Source organism: Mesoplodon bidens (genome assembly GCF_964165515.1).
Source record: "Mesoplodon bidens genome assembly, chromosome: 1".
Lineage (NCBI taxonomy): Eukaryota > Metazoa > Chordata > Mammalia > Artiodactyla > Ziphiidae > Mesoplodon > Mesoplodon bidens.
In genome coordinates, this window is record NC_138176.1 from 25,716,485 (window position 1) to 25,736,944 (window position 20,460).

At 39.5% G+C, this 20,460-nt stretch overlaps 1 protein-coding gene across 1 annotated transcript in view; it reads right to left on the reverse strand.

Annotated features, from left to right (window-relative positions):
* Window positions 1-1,305: 1,305 nt before the first annotated feature.
* CFAP58 (cilia and flagella associated protein 58) overlaps window positions 1,306-20,460 on the reverse strand; it is a 112,354-nt gene continuing 93,199 nt past the window's right edge. Inside the window, exons 16-18 of the mRNA XM_081252928.1 lie at window positions 9,215-9,334; window positions 6,013-6,146; window positions 1,306-1,520 (exon numbers count right to left, since the gene is read on the reverse strand). Of these exons, the coding sequence (XP_081109054.1) occupies window positions 1,370-1,520; window positions 6,013-6,146; window positions 9,215-9,334 (405 nt within the window). The 3' untranslated portion in view covers window positions 1,306-1,369. The remainder of the gene's footprint in view (window positions 1,521-6,012; window positions 6,147-9,214; window positions 9,335-20,460) is intronic.

Sequence of the window (20,460 nt, forward strand, 5' to 3'; positions counted from 1 at the left end):
GGGGACAACTCTGAGATGTGATTACATTGTCTCCAGAGCTCCCTGAAAGGTCCAGCCAAAGTCTCCCACCATGGAACTTGACATTGAGCCTTAGGTTGGTCTCCTTCCCTTCCCTGTCCTACTTCCCCAATTCTTAGGATGCTTACTGAGATCACTTCAGAATCAATCGCTTTCATGGCCATCATTGCCTTGGGTCTGCTTCTGGCGGTGAACTGAGAGGGACAGTGGAATATGATTTTAGATCCCTCTAAACTCCCACCTCTCTGGATAATCTAAACAAACATATTGGGGCCATTAAGTCTCCTGCTCCTCTCAATGGGAACCTTAGTTCTGCAGCACATATGGAATGATCTACTTATATTGTCCTTACTTATCCAATGAGCTACTTACTCCTCAATTATTTTTAAAAAATTACAGAGGTCAAGTTATTGGGAGAGAGATGGCCAGAGTATCCCACATAACATTACTGAATGAACACTCTAAACAAGGGAACTTTGAACTGATGCCCACATAACTGTGGCTTCAATACAAAGAAAATACAATGCATTCAGCGGCTCAAAATGCTGGCCTGCAGCCTGGAAGGGAAACAGATCTCTGTCCCATGTAACTCTGTTCTCCAAGTGTGAGGTCTAGAAAGGATAGACCTTCAATGGATACCAGCCCAAACCTCTCATTTTACAGTCTTGGTTCCTCTGAATCACATCCTTGGGTTAAACATTTCTCACAGTAGTTTTAAACTTTAATTACGTACTCTCCCAAAGCAAAGATCAAAATCTCTACAAAGGTTCTTTTAATTTTTTATGATGAAGCATTTATTAGTATGTCTCTTTGGAATAGATTTTCATACCCCAGGCCTGAAAAGAACTTTCACATACAAATCACTCTCAGAACACTTTTTAAATACTCAAGAGTGTGTCCTTCTTTCTCATCTCATCAATGACTTGTTAATGAGGAATAATTATAATAGATTCTTATTAATCAGAATGCATTGCATTTCAAAAAATTTTTTTAAAAATATAAAACCTATGCACCAATGTCTATAATAGAGACATTAGGATCCAAACTTTCATTCATACAGAGTATCTAGATGGGGTGCATTTCAAAATAAATCAATGTGGTAGTAACAAAAGATCTGCTTCATGGAATGGGTTGGCCTAATTGAACAGATATACTGTTATATATATATATTAACAGATATACACTCTGTTAATATCCATGTGGACTATGTAGAACATCATCACTCTTGTATGTACATGACTATAATAGTTCTGCGTTTCTTTCCATCCTGGAATCTGAGGACTGATTTCCCTAAATGTCTGTGAGCCAAGGGATTTCAAACAGATTCCTCCAAAATGTTCCAGAGTGAATTTCATGAGCTGTTCAGCTGGAGCCAGCCAGCAGCTTGGAGTTGGGACTTCATCTTGGATGACTTGCTGAGGGAAAATCCACCCCCCGTAAAACGAGGGCCAGTTAGTTTGGCTATTGGGAAGGCATTCTCCATTCCTATTCTGTCCTTGTTCCTATAAGAGAGGAGGTGAAAGTTAACTTCCTTACCACCTTTTTCCTCTTCTATGTTTGATAGTTCTTAGGGTGAATTAGCCACTGAAAACTGCTTTGATCAAAGCTTCCAGTTTGAGACAAGGTGGTGGTTTAAATCTAATTAGGTGTTACTGATAACACATAGAATTAGGGAAAGACACAATTAAATGTGCTTTCCTATTCACAATAGCCCGGAGCTGGAAACAACCTAAGTGTCCATCATCGGATGAATGGATAAAGAAGATGTGGCACATATATACAATGGAATATTACTCAGCCATAAAAAGAAACGAAACTGAGCTATTTGTAATGAGGTGGATAGACCTAGAGTCTGTCATACAGAGTGAAGTTAGTCAGAAAGAGAAAGACAAATACCGTATGCTAACACATATATACGGAATTTAAAAAAAAAATGTCATGAAGAACCTAGGGGCAAAACGGGAATGAAGACGCAGACCTACTTGAGAATGGACTTGAGGATATGGGGAGGGGGAAGGGTGGGCTGTGACAAGGCGAAAGAGAGGCATGGACGTGTATACACTACCAAACGTCAGGTAGATAGATAGTGGGAAGCAGCCGCAGAGCACAGGGAGATCAGCTCGGTGCTTTGTGACCGCCTGGAGGGGTGGGATGGGGAGGGTGGGAGGGAGGGAGATGCATGAGGGAAGGGATGTGGGAACAGATGTATATGTATGACTGATTCACTTTGTTATAAAGCAGAAACTAATTAAAAAAATAAATAAATAAACTTAAAAAAAAATGGATAAAAAAAACAAAAAAAAAAAAAAAAATGTGCTTTCCTAATGTTGATCTAAATACGGACAGAAGGCCTCATAATAGCTCAGACCCTGTGGACTGGAGGTTCCTGACTTGTAATCATCTTCCTATTTTATAAAGCATTTGTTTAGTTCTAAAGATCAGTCAGAAGAATCTTTCTCTTGGCTCAATTATAATGACTAATTCATCATTTATCAACTTTTAAAATCCAAAGTTTCAGTGGAAACATAAATATTTATCACACACACAAGGTATCTTCATCAAACTTGGACATTTATAAAATACAAATTTTCCTATAACTTTAGATGAGCAGCAGTTATTATTAGAAATAGTTTAAGATATGAGAAAAGCTGGGAAAGATAAATAAGAGAGTACATTTGGCAATAGATAAAGGAAGTCCTAATCTAAAATCTACAATGTATCTTCTATTCAGATCTTCTTTAAATACCCACCCACCCACACACACACACACACACACATTCAGGTTTCCTGCAGAGGTATCTTAAATTTATACAAATTACCTATTGAATAATTAGGGGTCTTATGGAAAACATCTTTGGAGTCCCTTTTTAAAAATAAAAACTGGGCTTCCCTGGTGGCGCAGTGGTTGAGAGTCCGCCTGCCGATGCAGGGGACACGGGTTCATGCCCCGGTCTGGGAAGATCCCACATGCCGCAGAGCGGCTAGGCCCGTGAGCCATGGCTGCTGGGCCTGCGCATCCGGAGCCTGTGCTCTGCAAGGGGAGAGGCCACAACAGTGAGAGGCCCGCCTACCGCAAAAAAAAATAAAAATAAAAATAAAAACTGAGCAAACTACTAAGACTAAAACCAATTAGATTTGGCTAATAGAAGTGATTTACTTCAGGGAAGAGAATTCTACCTTTTGCAAAAGAATCTGAACTGTACTGCAGACTCTAGACCAGCCTGGAGGTCCAGAGTAGGGGAGTCAAGGGCAGGTGGGTAGGGGTGCAGGTCAGGACTGGAGCATGATAAAAACAGGGTTTGAGAAAAGTGAAAAAAAAAAGGCAAAAAGGTAAAAATGATATGAGTTGCTATTTTATAAAGAGTATGTGTGAGGAGAATAGCCACAGAGATTATTCTAAATTATTCCATTTGAAAAGAACCTGCAGAGAATTTGTTAATCAATCCAGCTGTCCCTTAGCAGAATTGATTTCATTATTATAAAAAGCTGTCCTCCATAAATAGGACAAAAGCTTTAGCCTTGAGTGGGTCCAGCAAAGAAGGTTCCTTCAAGTACTCTGACAATTTGTCTACCTCCTGACTGTTGCTAGCTGCAGGCAGTGCCCCCCTCCCCCTGCCCTCTGTCACCTTAAATAACCTAAAATTTCCTCTCCGAAGGAACTTAAGCTTAATGCTTCTGGCCTGATCTAAGTTGACTAATGGGAATAATGTCTCCTTTATACGATCTTTTTAATGTATTTACAGACCATCTTAATGACTCCCTTCAGCCTTCTTCCTTCCAGTCTAAACCATCTCAGCACTTTTGTTCTTGCCTGGGCATATTTTCCTTCAGCTCCTTAATCTTTTTTTTTTTTTTTCCCTGTTCTCCCATGAACTCATAACTCTCTGTCTCCTTCCAGTTTATGGATCCCAACTAAATGGAATGACCCAATGATGCCCTAGCCAGGTCAGATTGGCCACAAGGAATGAGGATTCAAGGCAAAGGCAGAGTCTAGAGCAGTGCTATCTGATAGAACTTTCTATGATGGTGGAAAAGCTCTGTATCTGAGCTGCCCAATGCGGCATCCACTAGCCACATATGGTTACTAAGTAGGTGAAATGTGACTAGTGCAATTAAGGAACTAAATTTCTAATTGGGTTGAATTGCAATTCACTTTAATTTAAATAGCCACAAGTGGCATATTGCCGGGGGGCAGCGCAATTCTAGTGGATGGGCCATTGGGAGGGAATGAGCTATCAGAGGGGTGTCCCTCTGTCAGCATGCTCCCTGTGTCCAAAAAATGTGTGTGTGCCTGGCCGGGGGATCAATAAGGTCAATGGAAACTAGGTCAAATCCCAGGGCCAAGGCAGGGGAGTTAATTAGCTCTAGGAAGGCAATTAACTGTTTAGCCAAGAAAGCTGTTTATAACTGTTTCAACTGGACCACTGGTCTCCAGAATGGAGTGTGTGAACTCTACAAGATGAGTGGGATGACCTGTTGGCAAGGGGCAAGAAGATATTAGAGATTCAATATTTTATCTTTGAAAATTAAAAATCTTTCTTTACTAATAATTACTCACAAAGTGACAATAGTATTTGTGTGTACTTTATAAATTAAAATATATTGGAGGTAAAAAACTATTCCAAAATAGTATTTTTTTAATTTTAAAAACTACATGCATATATATTAGGGGGGCTGCAAGTTCAAAAATGTTTTACTGATAAGGGTGCATACTCAGAAAGTTTGAAGGTCACAGAGCTAGACAACTGCCTCACGTGGAAACTAGACATGACATTTGATAAGCACAACTTTGGTGTCCTAAAAGAAAACTACAGTGTTTCTACTCCAACATTCATTCAATTCATCATTAACATCAGTGGTTCTCAAACATCAGTGCGCATGGAATTCACCTAGAGAGCAATTAGACTGAAGATTTTTGAGGCTCATCCGGAACCTTCTGAATCCAAATATCTGGAAATGGGGCCTAGGAACCTGCATGTTTAATAAATCTCACCAGTGATTCTGCATCAGATAGTTGCTAGACCCACACATTAAGCCAGACCAATCTAAATTAGCTATAGTTTTTAGCAATATTTTAGTCTACCAAGGAACTGGCATCTAAATGTGGAATGGGGGAATATTCTGATTTACAAAAAGGATAGATTTTTACTGGCAAATGAATTCGCATCCAGTTATGTTAAGTAGCTGTTTGCCACTAATGGATTATTGGTGGATGCGTTCAAACCCTGTTTCACCATGTCCTTGAAACGCCCATGTGGATGAAATACCAAGCCTCACTTTCATCTCACAATGTGAGCCTCTACAGAATGAACAAGATGATTTGGGCAATGCACACAGCCAAGGTTCAAACCTGCTGATTCATCTGGGCCCACTCACTCACGCCAGGATTAGGCAAACAATAACAAAGTGAAGAGAACATTTACTCTTCAACATGTAGGCATCCTGAAACCCAAAATATTCACCTGATATCTGCATTATCATCTCCTAGAAGAATGCTCATGCTGATACCCTACAGCAGATACTGAAGTCAGGTACTAGACACAGAAATGGTTCAGAGACCGTTTATCTAAAACATAGGTGAAAATTACTTGTGAACTGCTCATAATTACAGTGGTTTTAAATGTGAATATGCTTCAGCCCATACCAGGCTAATCGTGAACCTCCTTTGCAGACACAGTTACGGAATGATTATCTCCAAACTGTGAGAACAGTGTGGGGAAAAAAATCACACTAGGTTTCCTCTGCGCCACACGAGGTCTACCAGTGAGCTGATATTAATGAATCCTTGTTAGGGTCCTAAGGAGGGGTCTCAGTATCAAAGGAGATGCCCATCTTGCTCTAACACCAGCCCACTGAGGGACCTGTAGAAAGTAATTTGCTCACCCTTGACTTAGTTTACCCCAGTGAAGTCTGTGACTCTATGACTGTCTTCAATTATTTTCTTATCAGGAGTTAACAGGCACAACAGAACTAGAACATTTGACTAATTCTTACTTCTGAATGTATTCTTTACGTTTCTGAGCAAGGTATTTCTTCTTTAAGTTCAGCAGTTCATTGCTAAGTTTCTCGATCTCATACTTATATTCCTGGCTCTGTGATTCATACATATTCAGTTCTGAAGACAAAACCTAGCGTGACAAATAAAGCAGCATTAACAGAAGATATGCGGTGAGACAATATCCTTTTCTGAAAAATCTTTTTAATCTGCGGCCACTTACCTCAGTGAGGGTAGAGATACAAAACCATGCCCAGGTTTAACAGTTAATCCGCACACTTCTACCAGTTCAAGGTCTGTATCTGGGTAAAAATCTGATGGAGGTCTGAAGGCTCATAATCCAGTGGCAAACAATGGAACCTCATTTCTCTTTTTTTTTTTTTTTTTTTTTTGTGTTACGCGGGCCTCTCACTGTTGTGGCCTCTCCCGTTGCGGAGCACAGGCTCCGGATGCACAGGCTCAGCAGCCATGGCTCACGGGCCTAGCCGCTCCGCGGCATGTGTGATCTTCCCAGACCAGGGCACGAACCTGTGTCCCCTGCATCGGCAGGCGGACTCTCAACCACTGCGCCACCAGGGAAACCCTTATTTCCCTTCTTTAAAGGAGAACTATCAGGCACATGCAAACAGGCTCACATATGAATGGTGTAATGTGGTTCAAGAATACTGTGAGTAGAAACCGAAAAACTCCCAGACATACAGCATAAAATTGCTTTTAAAGCCTTTTTTTAATAAAGCATTCAGAAAAGTCATTGCAAGGGAGCGTGATTCATCTGAGGATTATTGTAAAAATTACTCAGAACCATCCTGCCCCCACCACCACTCAGTAGGTATTCAATTTATGTTTTCCAAGGTTGTTGTTCTGCTGAATGTCAATCACCTCTTTACTGTGCCCTTTGGGACTATTCACAGGTTCTCCCTTTATCCCAGCACTGGGACTTACCTCTAAGAAGCAGGGGGCTATGACATCTGCAGGGAGAGTGTACTGCATGCGAGGGGCTCTAATAGGAAGCCTAACTACCTGCCTCTTGCACTGTTGTGTTCAGTAGATGCTACTGGTTTCAGGCTGGACAGGGAAAGAGGGAATTTACTCACCTAAACGGATGTGTAGAGCACACTAAAGCGAGGGGTACCCCCAACAAAAACCAAGGGGAAAAAAGGGAGGCTACTGTCCTAAAGGGCATGCAATAGATTTGATTTGTTTTTCATCTAGTTCTGCATTTTTAAAAAATTTGCATAAAAGGCGGATCTTTATCTTTCGAGTGTTCATCTGCTTCTGAACTCTTTCCACTTAACTGCTGTGAAAAGGATTCTGACGATATTATCATGAGCTAAAGAATATGCTTTTCATGTTGGAAGAAAAACTGTCTTCAGCCATAAAAAGAAACAAAATTGAGTTATTTGTAGTGAGGTGGATGGACCTAGAGTCTGTCATACAGAGTGAAGTAAGTCAGAAAGAGAAAAACAAATACCTATGCTAACACATATATATGGAATCTAAAAAAAATTAAAAATTAAAAAAAAAGGTTCTGATGAACCTAGGGGCAGGACAGGAATAAAGATGCAGACGTAGAGAATGGACTTGAGGACACGGGAGGGGGAAGGTTAAGCTGGGATGAAGCGAGAGAGTAGCACTGACATATATACACTACCAAACGTAAAACAGATAGCTAGTGGGAAGCAACTGCATAGCACAGGGAGATCAGCTCGGTGCTTTGTGACCACCTAGAGGGGTGGGATAGGGAGGGTGGGAGCGAGAAGCAAGAGGGAGGGGATACGGGGATGTATGTATATGTATAGCTGATTCACTTTGTTATACAGCAGAAATTAACACACCATTGTAAAGCAATTTTAGTCCAATAAAAATGTAAAAAAAAAAATAGTTAAACTCTTAGGAACAAAGACCTTGTTTCCAAACGATGAATGTGGAATTTCCTAAAACAGCTCAGATAATGAGGACAAACTGGTGGACAGGCTTGGTATTATCCACCCCTGAATCTTCCACCAGGGGTCACATGTCATTCAGAGCAAAAATCTGGATACCCTCAGATAAACGCTTAAAGTAACAAAAGTCTCCTATGAACCACTGAATACAATCCAGTGCTAAGTATGCCTATCTGAGAGTAGTGTAAAGACATGTGCTTTTCTAATTTACACCCACCCCTGAGAAAATAAATTTTTATTTTATTTGATATATTCAATTGTTTAAAGGGATGAAAATAATCCAAAGATTATGCCTCCTGCAAAACTCAAATTATGTCTCAGGATACTCGTAAAATGAATGCTTAACAGTGATAAGTTGAAAATTAATGCTCTCATTACATTTCTGTTTCGTCTGCCTTTTTTAAGTAAAAGGATGCGATTTTACAACATTGTATTTGTGAAAGGATTAGTACTATATTAGTAGCGTGGCATCTATTTTACCCCAGGCAGAAAGGCAATGATTATTACCATCATTGCACAGGAAAGTGCCAGAATTCAGCTGGCATGTGCTCCATTCTGTGCATGTGTGTGTATAAGGCTTCCCTAACATGCCAAGAATATCTAAGTACTTTTTAGGAGGTAAAGCTGAGGATATAGTGGGAACATATAGTTTTTGAGAAAACTTTAAAAAGGCACATATAATACTAAAACATTCCATCTCCCCAGCTAATGTTCTTATGTCACTTAGAAGGGAACTTATGCTAACAGAATCCTAAAATGATTTTACTTCCCTTTCATGGCTTCTTATTTCATAGATGGTCATGAAGCAAGGTTCCTGGGGACTGGGGAGTAGCCTGTGTTTTGTGTACATGTATTTCAGGTGAAATGAATAGTAAAAACCTGCTCTGACACAATGATCTGCTTCAGTGGGCAGTGGTGTTAAAATATTCCCTCTGTTCTTTCCCACCATCCGAATCCTCTAAATCATCTTGAGTTAATCTATGCAAACCTTGTTCCCCAAATTTCTATCCCATCACCATCATCCTCTCCCCAGCTCTTTCTCCACTTGTTCATCTCCCTGTTTTGTGCGAGTCTATTAGCTTAGGAGCGGAGGGGTAGCTTTAAGGCTTGCCCTGTGCCTCCCGGGACTGGAGCACTAAAGAAGCTGATATCAAAGGAGGCCAGCATTTGGGAGACTGGCTCCTTGTGCTGAGGCAGTAGACTTGTCCACGGGTATTCCCCAGAGTGTCTGTCCTTCAGCCAGTAAAGGAGCACTTACTTTAAGCTGCTTGGTCTTCTCCCGCAGCGTGTGGCGGTAGATCTGTAGCTGCTCTGCAGCCTCAGGCCCAGGCTGCCGGGCCAGGATGTGCTTTAGTTCCACATACAGCTTCTCCTTTTCCTGGTGGAGAGTATAACCACAAGTGGAGATAAATAACCGCATCAAGACAAGGGAAGTGCCTTTAACAGCATGGTCAGGATGATTTGGGATCATCCTAAGGCCCTTCTCAGCTCCACACTGATTACATTCACATGTAGATTCATTCAATCAAGCATCAAGCCACATAGGGACCCGGCACTGCCCACCAGCAGGCCGGCAGCAGCCTTGCAACCCCCAGGTTGTGTGGCAAACCACATGGGAAGCCTACCCTGCCCTCCAGTGGACTTGCAACAACTGCATGAGGAATGGCCTCCCAGCCAGCCTGGCCAGGGGCCAGCTCCACCTACCAACATGCCCACAGTAGTCAGCTCTGCCACAACAGAAGGACACATGCAGTCCACAAAGGGGGCACCACTGGAGCATATAGCTCTGGTGACCAGAGGGGAGTGTGTTGCTGGGCCCTAAAGGATATCACCTACATAAGGCAACTTCCCCAAGATTGGAAAATGTAACTGATGTACCTAACACATAGAAATAAACACAGAGAATTGGGCAAAATGAGGAGACAGAGGAATATATTACAAATGAAGGAACAAGACATAACCTCAGAAAAAGAACTAAAGGAAGTGGAGATAAGCAATCTCTCCAACAAAGGGCTCAAGGTAATAATCATAAAGATGTTCACTGAACTTGGGAGAAGAATGTATGAACACAGTAAGAATTTCAACAAACAGAGAATATAAAGAAGAACCAAACACAGCTAAAGAACACAATAACTGAAATTAAAAATACACTAGAAGGAATCAAGAGTAGATTAGATGGTACAGAGGAACTATAAACCAGAAGACAGAGTAGTGGAAATTACAAAGCTGAACAGAAAAAAGAATTAAAATAAAAATAAGGATAGTTTAAGAGACCTCTGGTATAACATCAAGTGTAATAACATTTGCATTATAGGGATCCTAGAAGGAGAAGAGAGAGAGGAAGGGGCAGAGAAAATATTTGAAGAAATAATAGCTGAAAACTTCCCTAACCTGGGAAAGAAAAGACATCTAGGTCCAGGAAGCACAGAGAGTAGTCTCAAACAGAATCAACCCAAACAGGACCACACCAAGACACACTGTAATTAAAATGGCAAAAATTAAAGATAAAGAGAGAATATTTAAAAAGCAAGAGAAAAGCAACTAGTTACATACATGGGAATTCCCATAAGATTATCAGCTGGCTTTTCAGAAGAAACTTTGCAGGCCAGAAGGGAGTGACACAATATATTCAAAGTGATGAAAGGAAAAAACTTACAGCCCAAAATTCTCTACCCAGCAAGGTTATCATTTAGATTTGAAGGAGAGATAAAGAGTTTTACAGATAAGCAAAAGCTAAAAGAGTTTAGCACCATTAAACTGGCTTTAAAAGAAATATTAAAGGAATTTTTCTAGGTGAAAAAGAAAAGGATACAACTAGAAATATGAAAATTATGAAAGGAAAGATCTCACTGGTAAAGCTAAACATACAGTGAAGGTAGTAAGTCAACAATGTATAAAGCACTGTAGGAAGGCTGTGAGGTAAAAGTAGTAAAATCTATATCACAATATGTAGTTAAGACATACACAAAACAAAAAGATGTAAAATATGACATCAAAAACATTAACCGTGGTAGGTGGGGAATGAAAATGTAGGCTGATTAGAATGCATTCAAACTTAAGAGATCAGCAACTTAAAATAATCACATATATATATCACATATATATATATAAATATATAATAATAGATACACACACACAAAAAGGAAAGGCATTCAACCGTAACACTACAGACAGTCATCAAATCACAGGGGAAGAGAGCAAAAGAAAGAGAAAGGAACAAAAAACTTTTAAAAAGAAATTAACAAAATGGCAATAAGTACATACCTATCAATAATTAAATGTAAATGGACTAAATGCTCCAATCAAAAGACATAGAGTAGCTGAATGAATACAAAAACAAAACCCAAATGTACGCTGCCTACAAAAGACTCACTTCAGATCGAAAGACACACACAGACTGAAAGTTAGGGGATAGAAAAGAAATAATAAAGATCAGAGCAGAAATAAATGAAATGGAGAAATAATAAAGAATCAGAGCAAGCACAGCCATCTGCCGGTTCACCTGTTGGATGTCCCAGAGGGTATCCATGGGCAGTGTAATGGGAGTGTTGTCCAGCCATCATATGATGCTGTCAGATATGCCAGACAGATGTTGCTCAATGTCACAAGGCAGGCAGATGATAACCTCGTAGAAGGGACCACAGTGATAAGTTGCCATGGCAGTGCACTATGGTCAGCTTTTCCTGCTTATATTCTCTCACCCTGAAGTTTCCCTGTTATCTGGTTCTTTCATTCGCGGTCATGTGGTGAGGGAGCGTAGCAAGTGATGCAACAGGAAGTGGAGATTGCATCAGCTAGAAATGACTCAGCAGGAAGTGCATCACTGGAAGTGGAAACGTCATCAAAGCACAACAGGGCAGGGCTAGGGTTGGGGTTAACCTCACCAATGGGAGTGAGCAGGGCCACCTTTGAAGAGAGAGAGAGAGGACCCAAATAAACAAAAAATCAGAAATGAAAGAAAAGTTATAACCACCACCAAAATACAAAGGATCATGAGATTACTACGAACAATTAGATGCCAATAAAATGGACAACCTAGAAGAAATGGATAAATTCCTAGAAACATACAATCTCCAAAACTGAATCATGACAGAAGAAATAGAAAATATGAACAGACCAATTAATGAAATTTAATCGGTAATAAAAAATGCCCAACAAAGAAAAGTCCAAGATCAGATGGCTTCACAGGTGAATTCTACCAAATATTTAAAGAAAAGTTGATACTTATTACGATCAAGCTACTCCAAAAATCTGTGGAGTAAGGAACATTTCTTTTTAATTTTATTTATTTTTTTATACAGCAGGTTCTTATTAGAGATCAATTTTATACACATCAGTGTATACATGTCAATCCCAATCGCCCAACTCAGCACACCACCATCCCCACCCCACCATGGCTTTCCCCCACTTGGTGTCCATACGTTTGTTCTCTACATCTGTGTCTCAACTTCTGCCCTGCAAACTAGTTCATCTGTACCATTTTTCTAGGTTCCACATACATGCGTTAATATAAGATATTTGTTTTTCTCTTTCTGACTTACTTCACTCTGTATGACAGTCTCTAGATCCATCCATGTCTCAACAAATGACTCAATTTTGTTCCTTTTTATGGCTGAGTAATATTCCATTGTATATATGTACCACATTTTCTTTATCCATTCATCTGTCGATGGGCATTTAGGTGGCTTCCATGACCTGGCTATTGTAAATAGTGCTGCAATGAACATTGGGGTGCATGTGTCTTTTTGAATTATGGTTTTCTCTGGGTATATGCCCAGTAGTGGGATTGCTGGATAATATGGTAATTGTATTTTTAGTTTTTTAAGGAACCTCCATACTGTTCTCCATAGTGGCTCTATCAATTTACATTCCCACCAACAGTGCAAGAGGGTTCCCTTTTCTCCACACCCTCTCCAGCATTTGTTGTTTGTACATTTTCTGATGATGCCCATTCTAACTGGTATGAGGTGATACGTCATTGTAGTTTTGATTTGCATTTCTCTAATAATTAGTGATGTTGAGCAGCTTTTCACGTGCTTCTCGGCCATCTGTATGTCTTCTTTGAAGAAATGTCTATTTAGGTCTTCTGCCCATTTTTGGATTGGGTTGTTTGTTTCTTAAATATTGAGCTGCATGAGGTGTTTATATACTCTGGAGATTAATCCTTTGTACGTTGATTCATTTGCAAATATTTTCTCTCATTCTGAGGGTTATCTTTTAGTCTTGTTTATGGTTTCCTTTGCTGTGCAAAAGCTTTTAAGTTTCATTAGGTCCCATTTGTTTATTTTTGTTTTTATTTCCATTACTCTAGGAGGTGGATCAAAAAAGATCTTGCTGTGATTTACGTCAAAGAGTGTTCTTCCTATGCTTTCCTCAAAGAGTTTTATAATCTCTGGTCTTACATTTAGGTCTCTAATCCATTTTGAGTTTATTTTTGTGTATGGTGTTAGGGAGTGTTCTAATTTCATTCTTTTACATGTAGCTGTCCAGTTTTCCCACCACCACTTATTGAAGAGACTGTCTTTTCTCCATTGTATATCCTTGCCTCCTTTGGCATAGATTAGTTGACCATAGTTTATCTCTGGGCTTTCTATCCTGTTCCTTTCATCTGTGTTTCTGTTTTTGTGACAGTACCATATTGTCCTGATTACTGTAGCTTTGTAGTACAGTCTGAAGTCAGGGAGTCTGATTCCTCCAGGTCCGCTTTTTTCCCTCAAGACTGCTTTGGCTAATTGGGGTCTTTTGTGTTTCCATGCAAATTTTAAGATTTTTTGTTCTAGTTCCATAAAAAGTGCCATTGGTAATTTGATAGGGATTGCATTGAATCTGTAGATTGCTTTGGGTAGTATATTCATTTTCACAATATTGATTTTTCCAATCCAAGAACATGGTATATGTCCCAATTTGTTTGTATTTCTTTCATCAGTGTCTTATAGTTTTCTGCATACAGGTCTTTTGTCTCCTTAGGTAGGTTTATTCCTACGTATTTTATTCTTTTTGTTGCAATGGTAAATGGGAGTGTTTCCTTAATTTCTCTTTCAGACTTGTCATCATTAGTGTATAGGAATGCAAGAGATTTCTGTGCATTAATTTTGTATCCTGCAACTTTACCAAATTCATTGGTTAGCTCTAGTAGTTTTCTGGTGGCATTTTTAGGATTCTCTATGTATAGTAGCATGTCATCTGCAAACAGTGACAGTTTTACTTCTTCTTTTCCAATTTGTATTCCTTCTATTTCTTTTTCTTCTCTGATTGCCGTGGCTAGGACTTCCAAAACTATGTTGAATCATAGTGGTGAGAGTGGACATCCTTGTCTTGTTCCTGATCTTAGAGGAAATGCTTTCAGTTTTTCACCATTGAGAATGATGTTTGCTGTAGGTTTGTCGTATATGGCCTTTATTATGTTGAGGTAGGTTCCCTCTATGCCCACTTCCTGCAGAGTTTTTATCATAAATGGGTGTTGGATTTTGTCAAAAGCTTTTTCTGCATCTATTGAGATGATCATATGGTTTTTATTCTTCAATTTGTTAATATGGTGTATCACATTGATTGATTTGCGTATATTGAAGAATCCTTGCATCCCTGGGATAAATCCCACATGATTATGGTGTATGATCCTTTTAATGTGTTGTTGGATTCTCTTTGCTAGTATTTTGTAGAGGATTTTTGCATCTATATTCATCAGTGATATTGGTCTATAATTTTCTTTTTTTGTAGTATCTTCGTCTGGTTTTGGTATCAGGGTGATGGTGGCCTCGTAGAATGAGTTTGGGAGTGTTCCTTCCTCTGCAATGTTTTGGAAGAGTTTGAGAAGGATGAGTGTTAGCTCTTCTCTAAATGTTTGATAGAATTCACCTGTGAAGCCATCTGTTCCTGGACTTTTGTTCGTTGGAAGATTTTTAATCACAGTTTCAATTTCATCATTTGTGATTGGTCTGTTCATATTTTCTATTTCTTCCTGGTTTAGTCTTGGAAGGTTATACCTTTCTAAGAATTTGTCCATTTCTTCCAGGTTGTCCATTTTATTGGCATAGAGTTGCTTGTAGTAGTCTCTTAGGATGCTTTGTATTTCTGTGGTGTCTGTTGTAACTTCTCCTTTTTCATTTCTAATTTTAGTGATTTGAGTCCTCTCCCTCTTTTTCTTGATGAGTCTGCCTAATGGTTTATCAATTTTGTTTATCTTCCTAAAGAACCAGCTTTTAGTTTTATTGATCTTTGCTATTGCTTTCTTTGTTTCTATTTCATTTATTTCTGCTCTGATCTTTCTAATTTCTTTCCTTCTGCTAACTTTGGGTTTTGTTTGTCCTTTTTTCTCTAGTTCCTTTAGGTGTAAGGTTAGATTGTTTATTTGAGATTTTTCTTGTTTCTTGAGGTAGGCTTGTATTGCTGTAAACTTCCCTCTTATAACTGCTTTTGCTGCATCCCATAGGTTTTGGATTGTGGTGTTTTCATTGTCATTTGTCTCTAGGTATTTTTTGATTTCCTCTTTGATTTCTTCAGTGATCTCTTGGTTATTTAGTAACACATTGTTTAGCCTCCAGGTGTTTGTGTTTTTTACATTTTTTCCCTGTAATTCATTTCTAATCTCATAGTGTTGTGGTCAGAAAAGATGCTTGATATGATTTCAATTTTCTTAAATTTACAGACGCTTGATTTGTGACCCAAGATGTGACCCCTCCTGGAGAATGTTCCATGGACACTTGAGAAGAAAGTATAATCTGCTGTTTTGGATGGAACATCCTATAAATATCAATTAATTCTATCCGGTCTGTTGTGTCATTTAAAGCTTGTGTTTCTTTATTAATTTTCTGTTTGGATGATTTGTCCATTGGTGTAAGTGAGGTTTTAAGGACCCCCAGTATTACTGTGTTACTGTGGATTTCCTCTTTTATAGCTGTTAGCAGTTGCCTTATGTATTGAGGTGCTCCTATGTTGGGTGCATATATATTTATAATTGTTATATCTTCTTCTTGGATTGATCCCTTGATCATTATATAGTGTCCTTCTTTGTCTCTTGTAACATTCTTTATTTTAAAGTCTATTTTATCTGTTATGAGTATTGCTACTCCAGCTATCATTTGATTTCCATTTGCATGGAATATCTTTTTCCATCCCCTCACTTTCAGTCTGAATGTGTCCCTGGGTCTGAAGTAGGTCTCTTGTAGACAGCATATATATGGGTCTTGTTTTTGTGAACATTCAGCAAGTCTGTGTCTTTTGGTTGGAGCATTTAATCCATTCACTTTTAAGGTAAGTTCGATATGTATGTTCCTATTCCCATTTTCTTAATTGTTTTGGGTTTGCTTTTGTAGGTCTTTTTCTTCTCTTGTGTTTCCCACTTAAAGAAGTTCCTTTAGCATTTGTTGTAGAGCTGGTTTGGTGGTGCTGAATTCTCTTAGCTTTTGCTTGTCTGTAAAGCTTTTGATTTTTCCATCGAAATTGAATGAGATCCTTGCCGGGTAGAGTAATCCTGGTTGTAGGTTCTTCAATTTCATCACTTTAAATATGTCATGCCACTCTCTTCTGGCTTGTAGAGTTCCTGCTGAGAAATCAGCTGTTAACCTTATGGGAGGTCCCCTGTATGTTATTTGTCATTTTTCCCTTGGTGCTTTCAGTAATTTTTCTTTGTCTTTAATTTTTGGCAGTTTGATTACCATTCGTCTCGGCATGTTTCTCCTTGGGTTTAGCCTGCCTGGGACTCTGTGCTTCCTGGACTTGGGTGGCTATTTCCTTTCCTATGTTAGTGAAGTTTTCGACTCTAATCTCTTCAAATATTTTCTCGGGTCCTTGCTCTCTCTTTTCTCCTTCTGGGACCCCTATAATGCGAATGTTGTTGAGTTTAATGTTGTCCCAGAGGTCTCTTAGTCTATCTTCATTTCTTTTCATTCTTTTTTCTTTATTCTGTTCTGGAGCAGTGAATTCCATCATTCTGTCTTTCAGGTCACTTATCCACTCTTCTGCCTCAATTATTCTGCTATTGATTCCTTCTAGTGTAGTTTTCATCTCAGTTATTGTATTGTTCATCTGTTCTTTGTTAAACATTTCTTGCATCTTCTTGATCTTTGCCTCCATTCTTTTTCTGAGGTCCTGGATCATCTTCACTATCATTATTCTGAATTCTTTTTCTGGAAGGTTGTCTATCTCCACTTCATTTAGTTGTCTTTCTGGGGTTTTATCTTGTTCCTTCATCTGGTACATAGCTCTTTGCCTTTTCACCTTGTCTGTCTTTCTGTGAATGTGGTTTTTGTTCCAGGCTGCCAGATTGTAGTTCTTCTTGCTTCTGCTGTCTGCCCTCTGGTGGATAAGGCTATCTAAGAGGCTTGTGTAAGTTTCCTGATGGGAGGGACTGGTGGTGGGTTGAGCTGGCTGTTGCTTTGGTGGGCAGAACTCAGTAAAACTTTAATCCACTTGACTGTTGATGGGTGGGGCTGGGTTTCCTCCCTGTTGGTTATTTGGCCTGAGGCAACCCAACACTGGAGCCCACCTGGGCTCTTTGGTGGGGCTAATGACAGACTCTGGGAGGGCTCACACCAAGGAGTATCTCCCAGAACTTTGTTGCCAGTGTCCTTGTCCCCACAGTGAGCCACTGCCACCCCCCGCCTCTGCAGGAAACCCTCCAACACTAGCAGGTAGGTCTGGTTCTGTCTCCCCTGGGGTCACTGCTCCTTCCCCTGGGTCCCGATGCACACGCTACTTTGTGTGTGCCCTCCAAGAGTGGAGTCTCTGTTTCCCCCAATCCTGTCGAAGTAATGCAATCAATTCCCACTAGGCTTCAAAGTCTGATTCTTTAGGAATTCCTCCTCCCGCTGCCGGACCCCCATGTTGAGAAGCGTGACTTGGGGCTCAGAATCTTCATGCCAGTGGCTGGACTTCTGTGGTTCTCCAGTGGGTGAGTCACCCACCCAGCAGTTATGGGATTTAATTTTACTGTGACTGTGCCTCTCCTACCATCTCATTGTGGCTTCTCCTTTGTCTTTGTACATGGGTTATTTTTTTGGTGAATTCCAGTGTCTTCCTGTCGAAGACTGTCCATCAGCTAGCTGTTATTCTGGTGTTCTCGCAAGAGGGAGTAAGAGCATGTCCTTCTACTCCGCCATCTTGGTTCCTCAAGGAAGGAACACTTCTGAACTCATTCTACAAGGCCAGCATCACCTTGATACCATGATCAAGTGGGACTTATCCCAGGGATACAAAGATGGTTCAATATGCACAAATCAATTGATGTGATACACCACATTAACAAATTGTAGAATAAAAATCATATGATCTTTTCAATAATGCAGAAAAAGTTTTTGACATTCAACATCTGTTTATTACAAAAACCTCAACAAAGTGAATATGGAGGGCCAAAAGTGACAAACCCAAAGCAAACTTGATGAAAAGCTGAAAGCATTTCCTCTAAGATCAGGAACAAGACAAGGATGCCCACTCTTGCCACTGTTATTCAACATAGTATTGGAAGTCCTAGCCACAGCAATTAGACAAGAAGTAAAAAAATCCAAATTGGAAAGGAAGAAGTAAAACTTGACTGTTTGCAGATGACATGATACTACATATATAGAAAACCCTTAAGATGCTACCAAAAAACTACTAGAACTAATAAAGAAATTCAGTAAAGTTGTAGGATACAAAATTAATACAAAAATATGCTGCATGTCTACACACTAATAACAAACTATCAGAAAGAGAAACTAAGGAAACAATCCCATTTACAATGGCATCAAGAAGAATAAAATACCTAGGAATAAGTCTAACCAAAGAGGTTAAAGACTTATACTGTGAAAACTATAAGACATTGATGAAAGAAAATGAAGGTGGCACAAACAATGGAAGGATATATCATACTCATAGATTGAAAGAATTAATATTGTTAAAATGACCATACTTCCCCAGGCAATCAACAGATTCAATGCAATCTCTATCAAAATATCAAAGGCATTCTTCACAGAACTAGAACAAATAATATTAAAATTTGTATGGAAACACAAAAGACCCCCAACAGCTAAAGCAATCTTGAGAAAGAAGAACAAAGCTGGAGGTATTATGCTCCCTGATATCAAACTATGCTGCAAAGCTGCAGTAATCAAAACAATATGGTACTGGCACAAAAACAGACACATAAATCAATGGAACAAAATTGAGATCCCAGAAATAAACCCATGTTTATATGGTCAATTAATCTATGACAAAGGAGGCAAAAATATACAATGGGGAAAAGACAGCCTCTTCAATAAATAGTGTGGGGAAAATTGGACAGGCACATGCAAAAGAATCAAACTAAACTCATTTATCGGACTTCCCTGGTGGTGCAGTGGTTGAGAATCCACCTGCCAATATAGGGGACACGGGTTTGAGCTCTGGTCCAGGAGGATCCCACATGCCGCAGAGCAACTAAGCCCATGCACCGCAACTACTGAGCCTGCACTCTATAGCCCACAAGCCACAACTACTGAAGCCCATGCACCTAGAGCCCATGCTCCACAACAAGAGAAGCCACCACAATGAGAAGCCCATGCACTGCAATGAAGAGTAGCCACTGCTCACCACAACTAGAGAAAGCCCACGTGCAGCAACGAAGACCCAATGTAGCCAAAAATAAATAAATTTAAAATATTAAAAAATAAGAACACAGAAAAAATAAATTGTATGCTTACCCACATAAGAAAAATAAAAAATAAATGAATTTTTTTTAAAGTTGAAAAAAAACCAACTAATTTATCACCCATATACAAAAATAAACTAAAAATGGATTAAAGACTTAAATGCAAGGCCTGAAGCCATAAAAACTCCTAGAAGAAAACATAGGCAGTAAACTCTTTGACATGAGTCTTTACAATATCTTTTTGGATCTGTTTCCTCAGGCTAGGGCTACAAAACCAAAAACAAAAAACAAAAAACAAATAGAACCTGTATCAAACTAAAAAGCTTTTGCACAGAGAAGGAAACTATCAACAAAATGAAAAGGCAACCTACTCAATGGGAGAAGATATTTGCAAACAATATAATCAGCAAGGGGTTAATATCCAAAATATACAAAGAACTCATACAACTCAAATCAAAAAAAAAAATTAAAAAAACAACTCTATTAAAAAACAGAGGACCTGAATAGGCATTTTTCCAAAAATGACAGATGGCCAACAAACATATGAAAAGATGCTCAATGTAACAAATCATCAGGGAAATGCAAATCAAAACCACAATGAGGTACCACCTCACACCTATCAGAATGGTTAGCATCAAAAAAGACTATAGGGGCTTCCCTGGTGGCACAGTGGTTGAGAGTCCGCCTGCCGATACAGGGGACATGGGTTTGTGCCCCGGTCTGGGAAGATCCCACATGTCGCGGAGTGGCTAGGCCCTTGAGCCATGGCCGCTGAGCCTGTGCATCCGGAGCCTGTGCTCCGCAACGGGAGAGGCCACAACAGTGAGAGGCCTGCGTACTGCAAAAAAAAAAAAAAAAAAAAAAAGACTATAAAAAGTGTTGGCGAGGATGTGGAGAAAAGG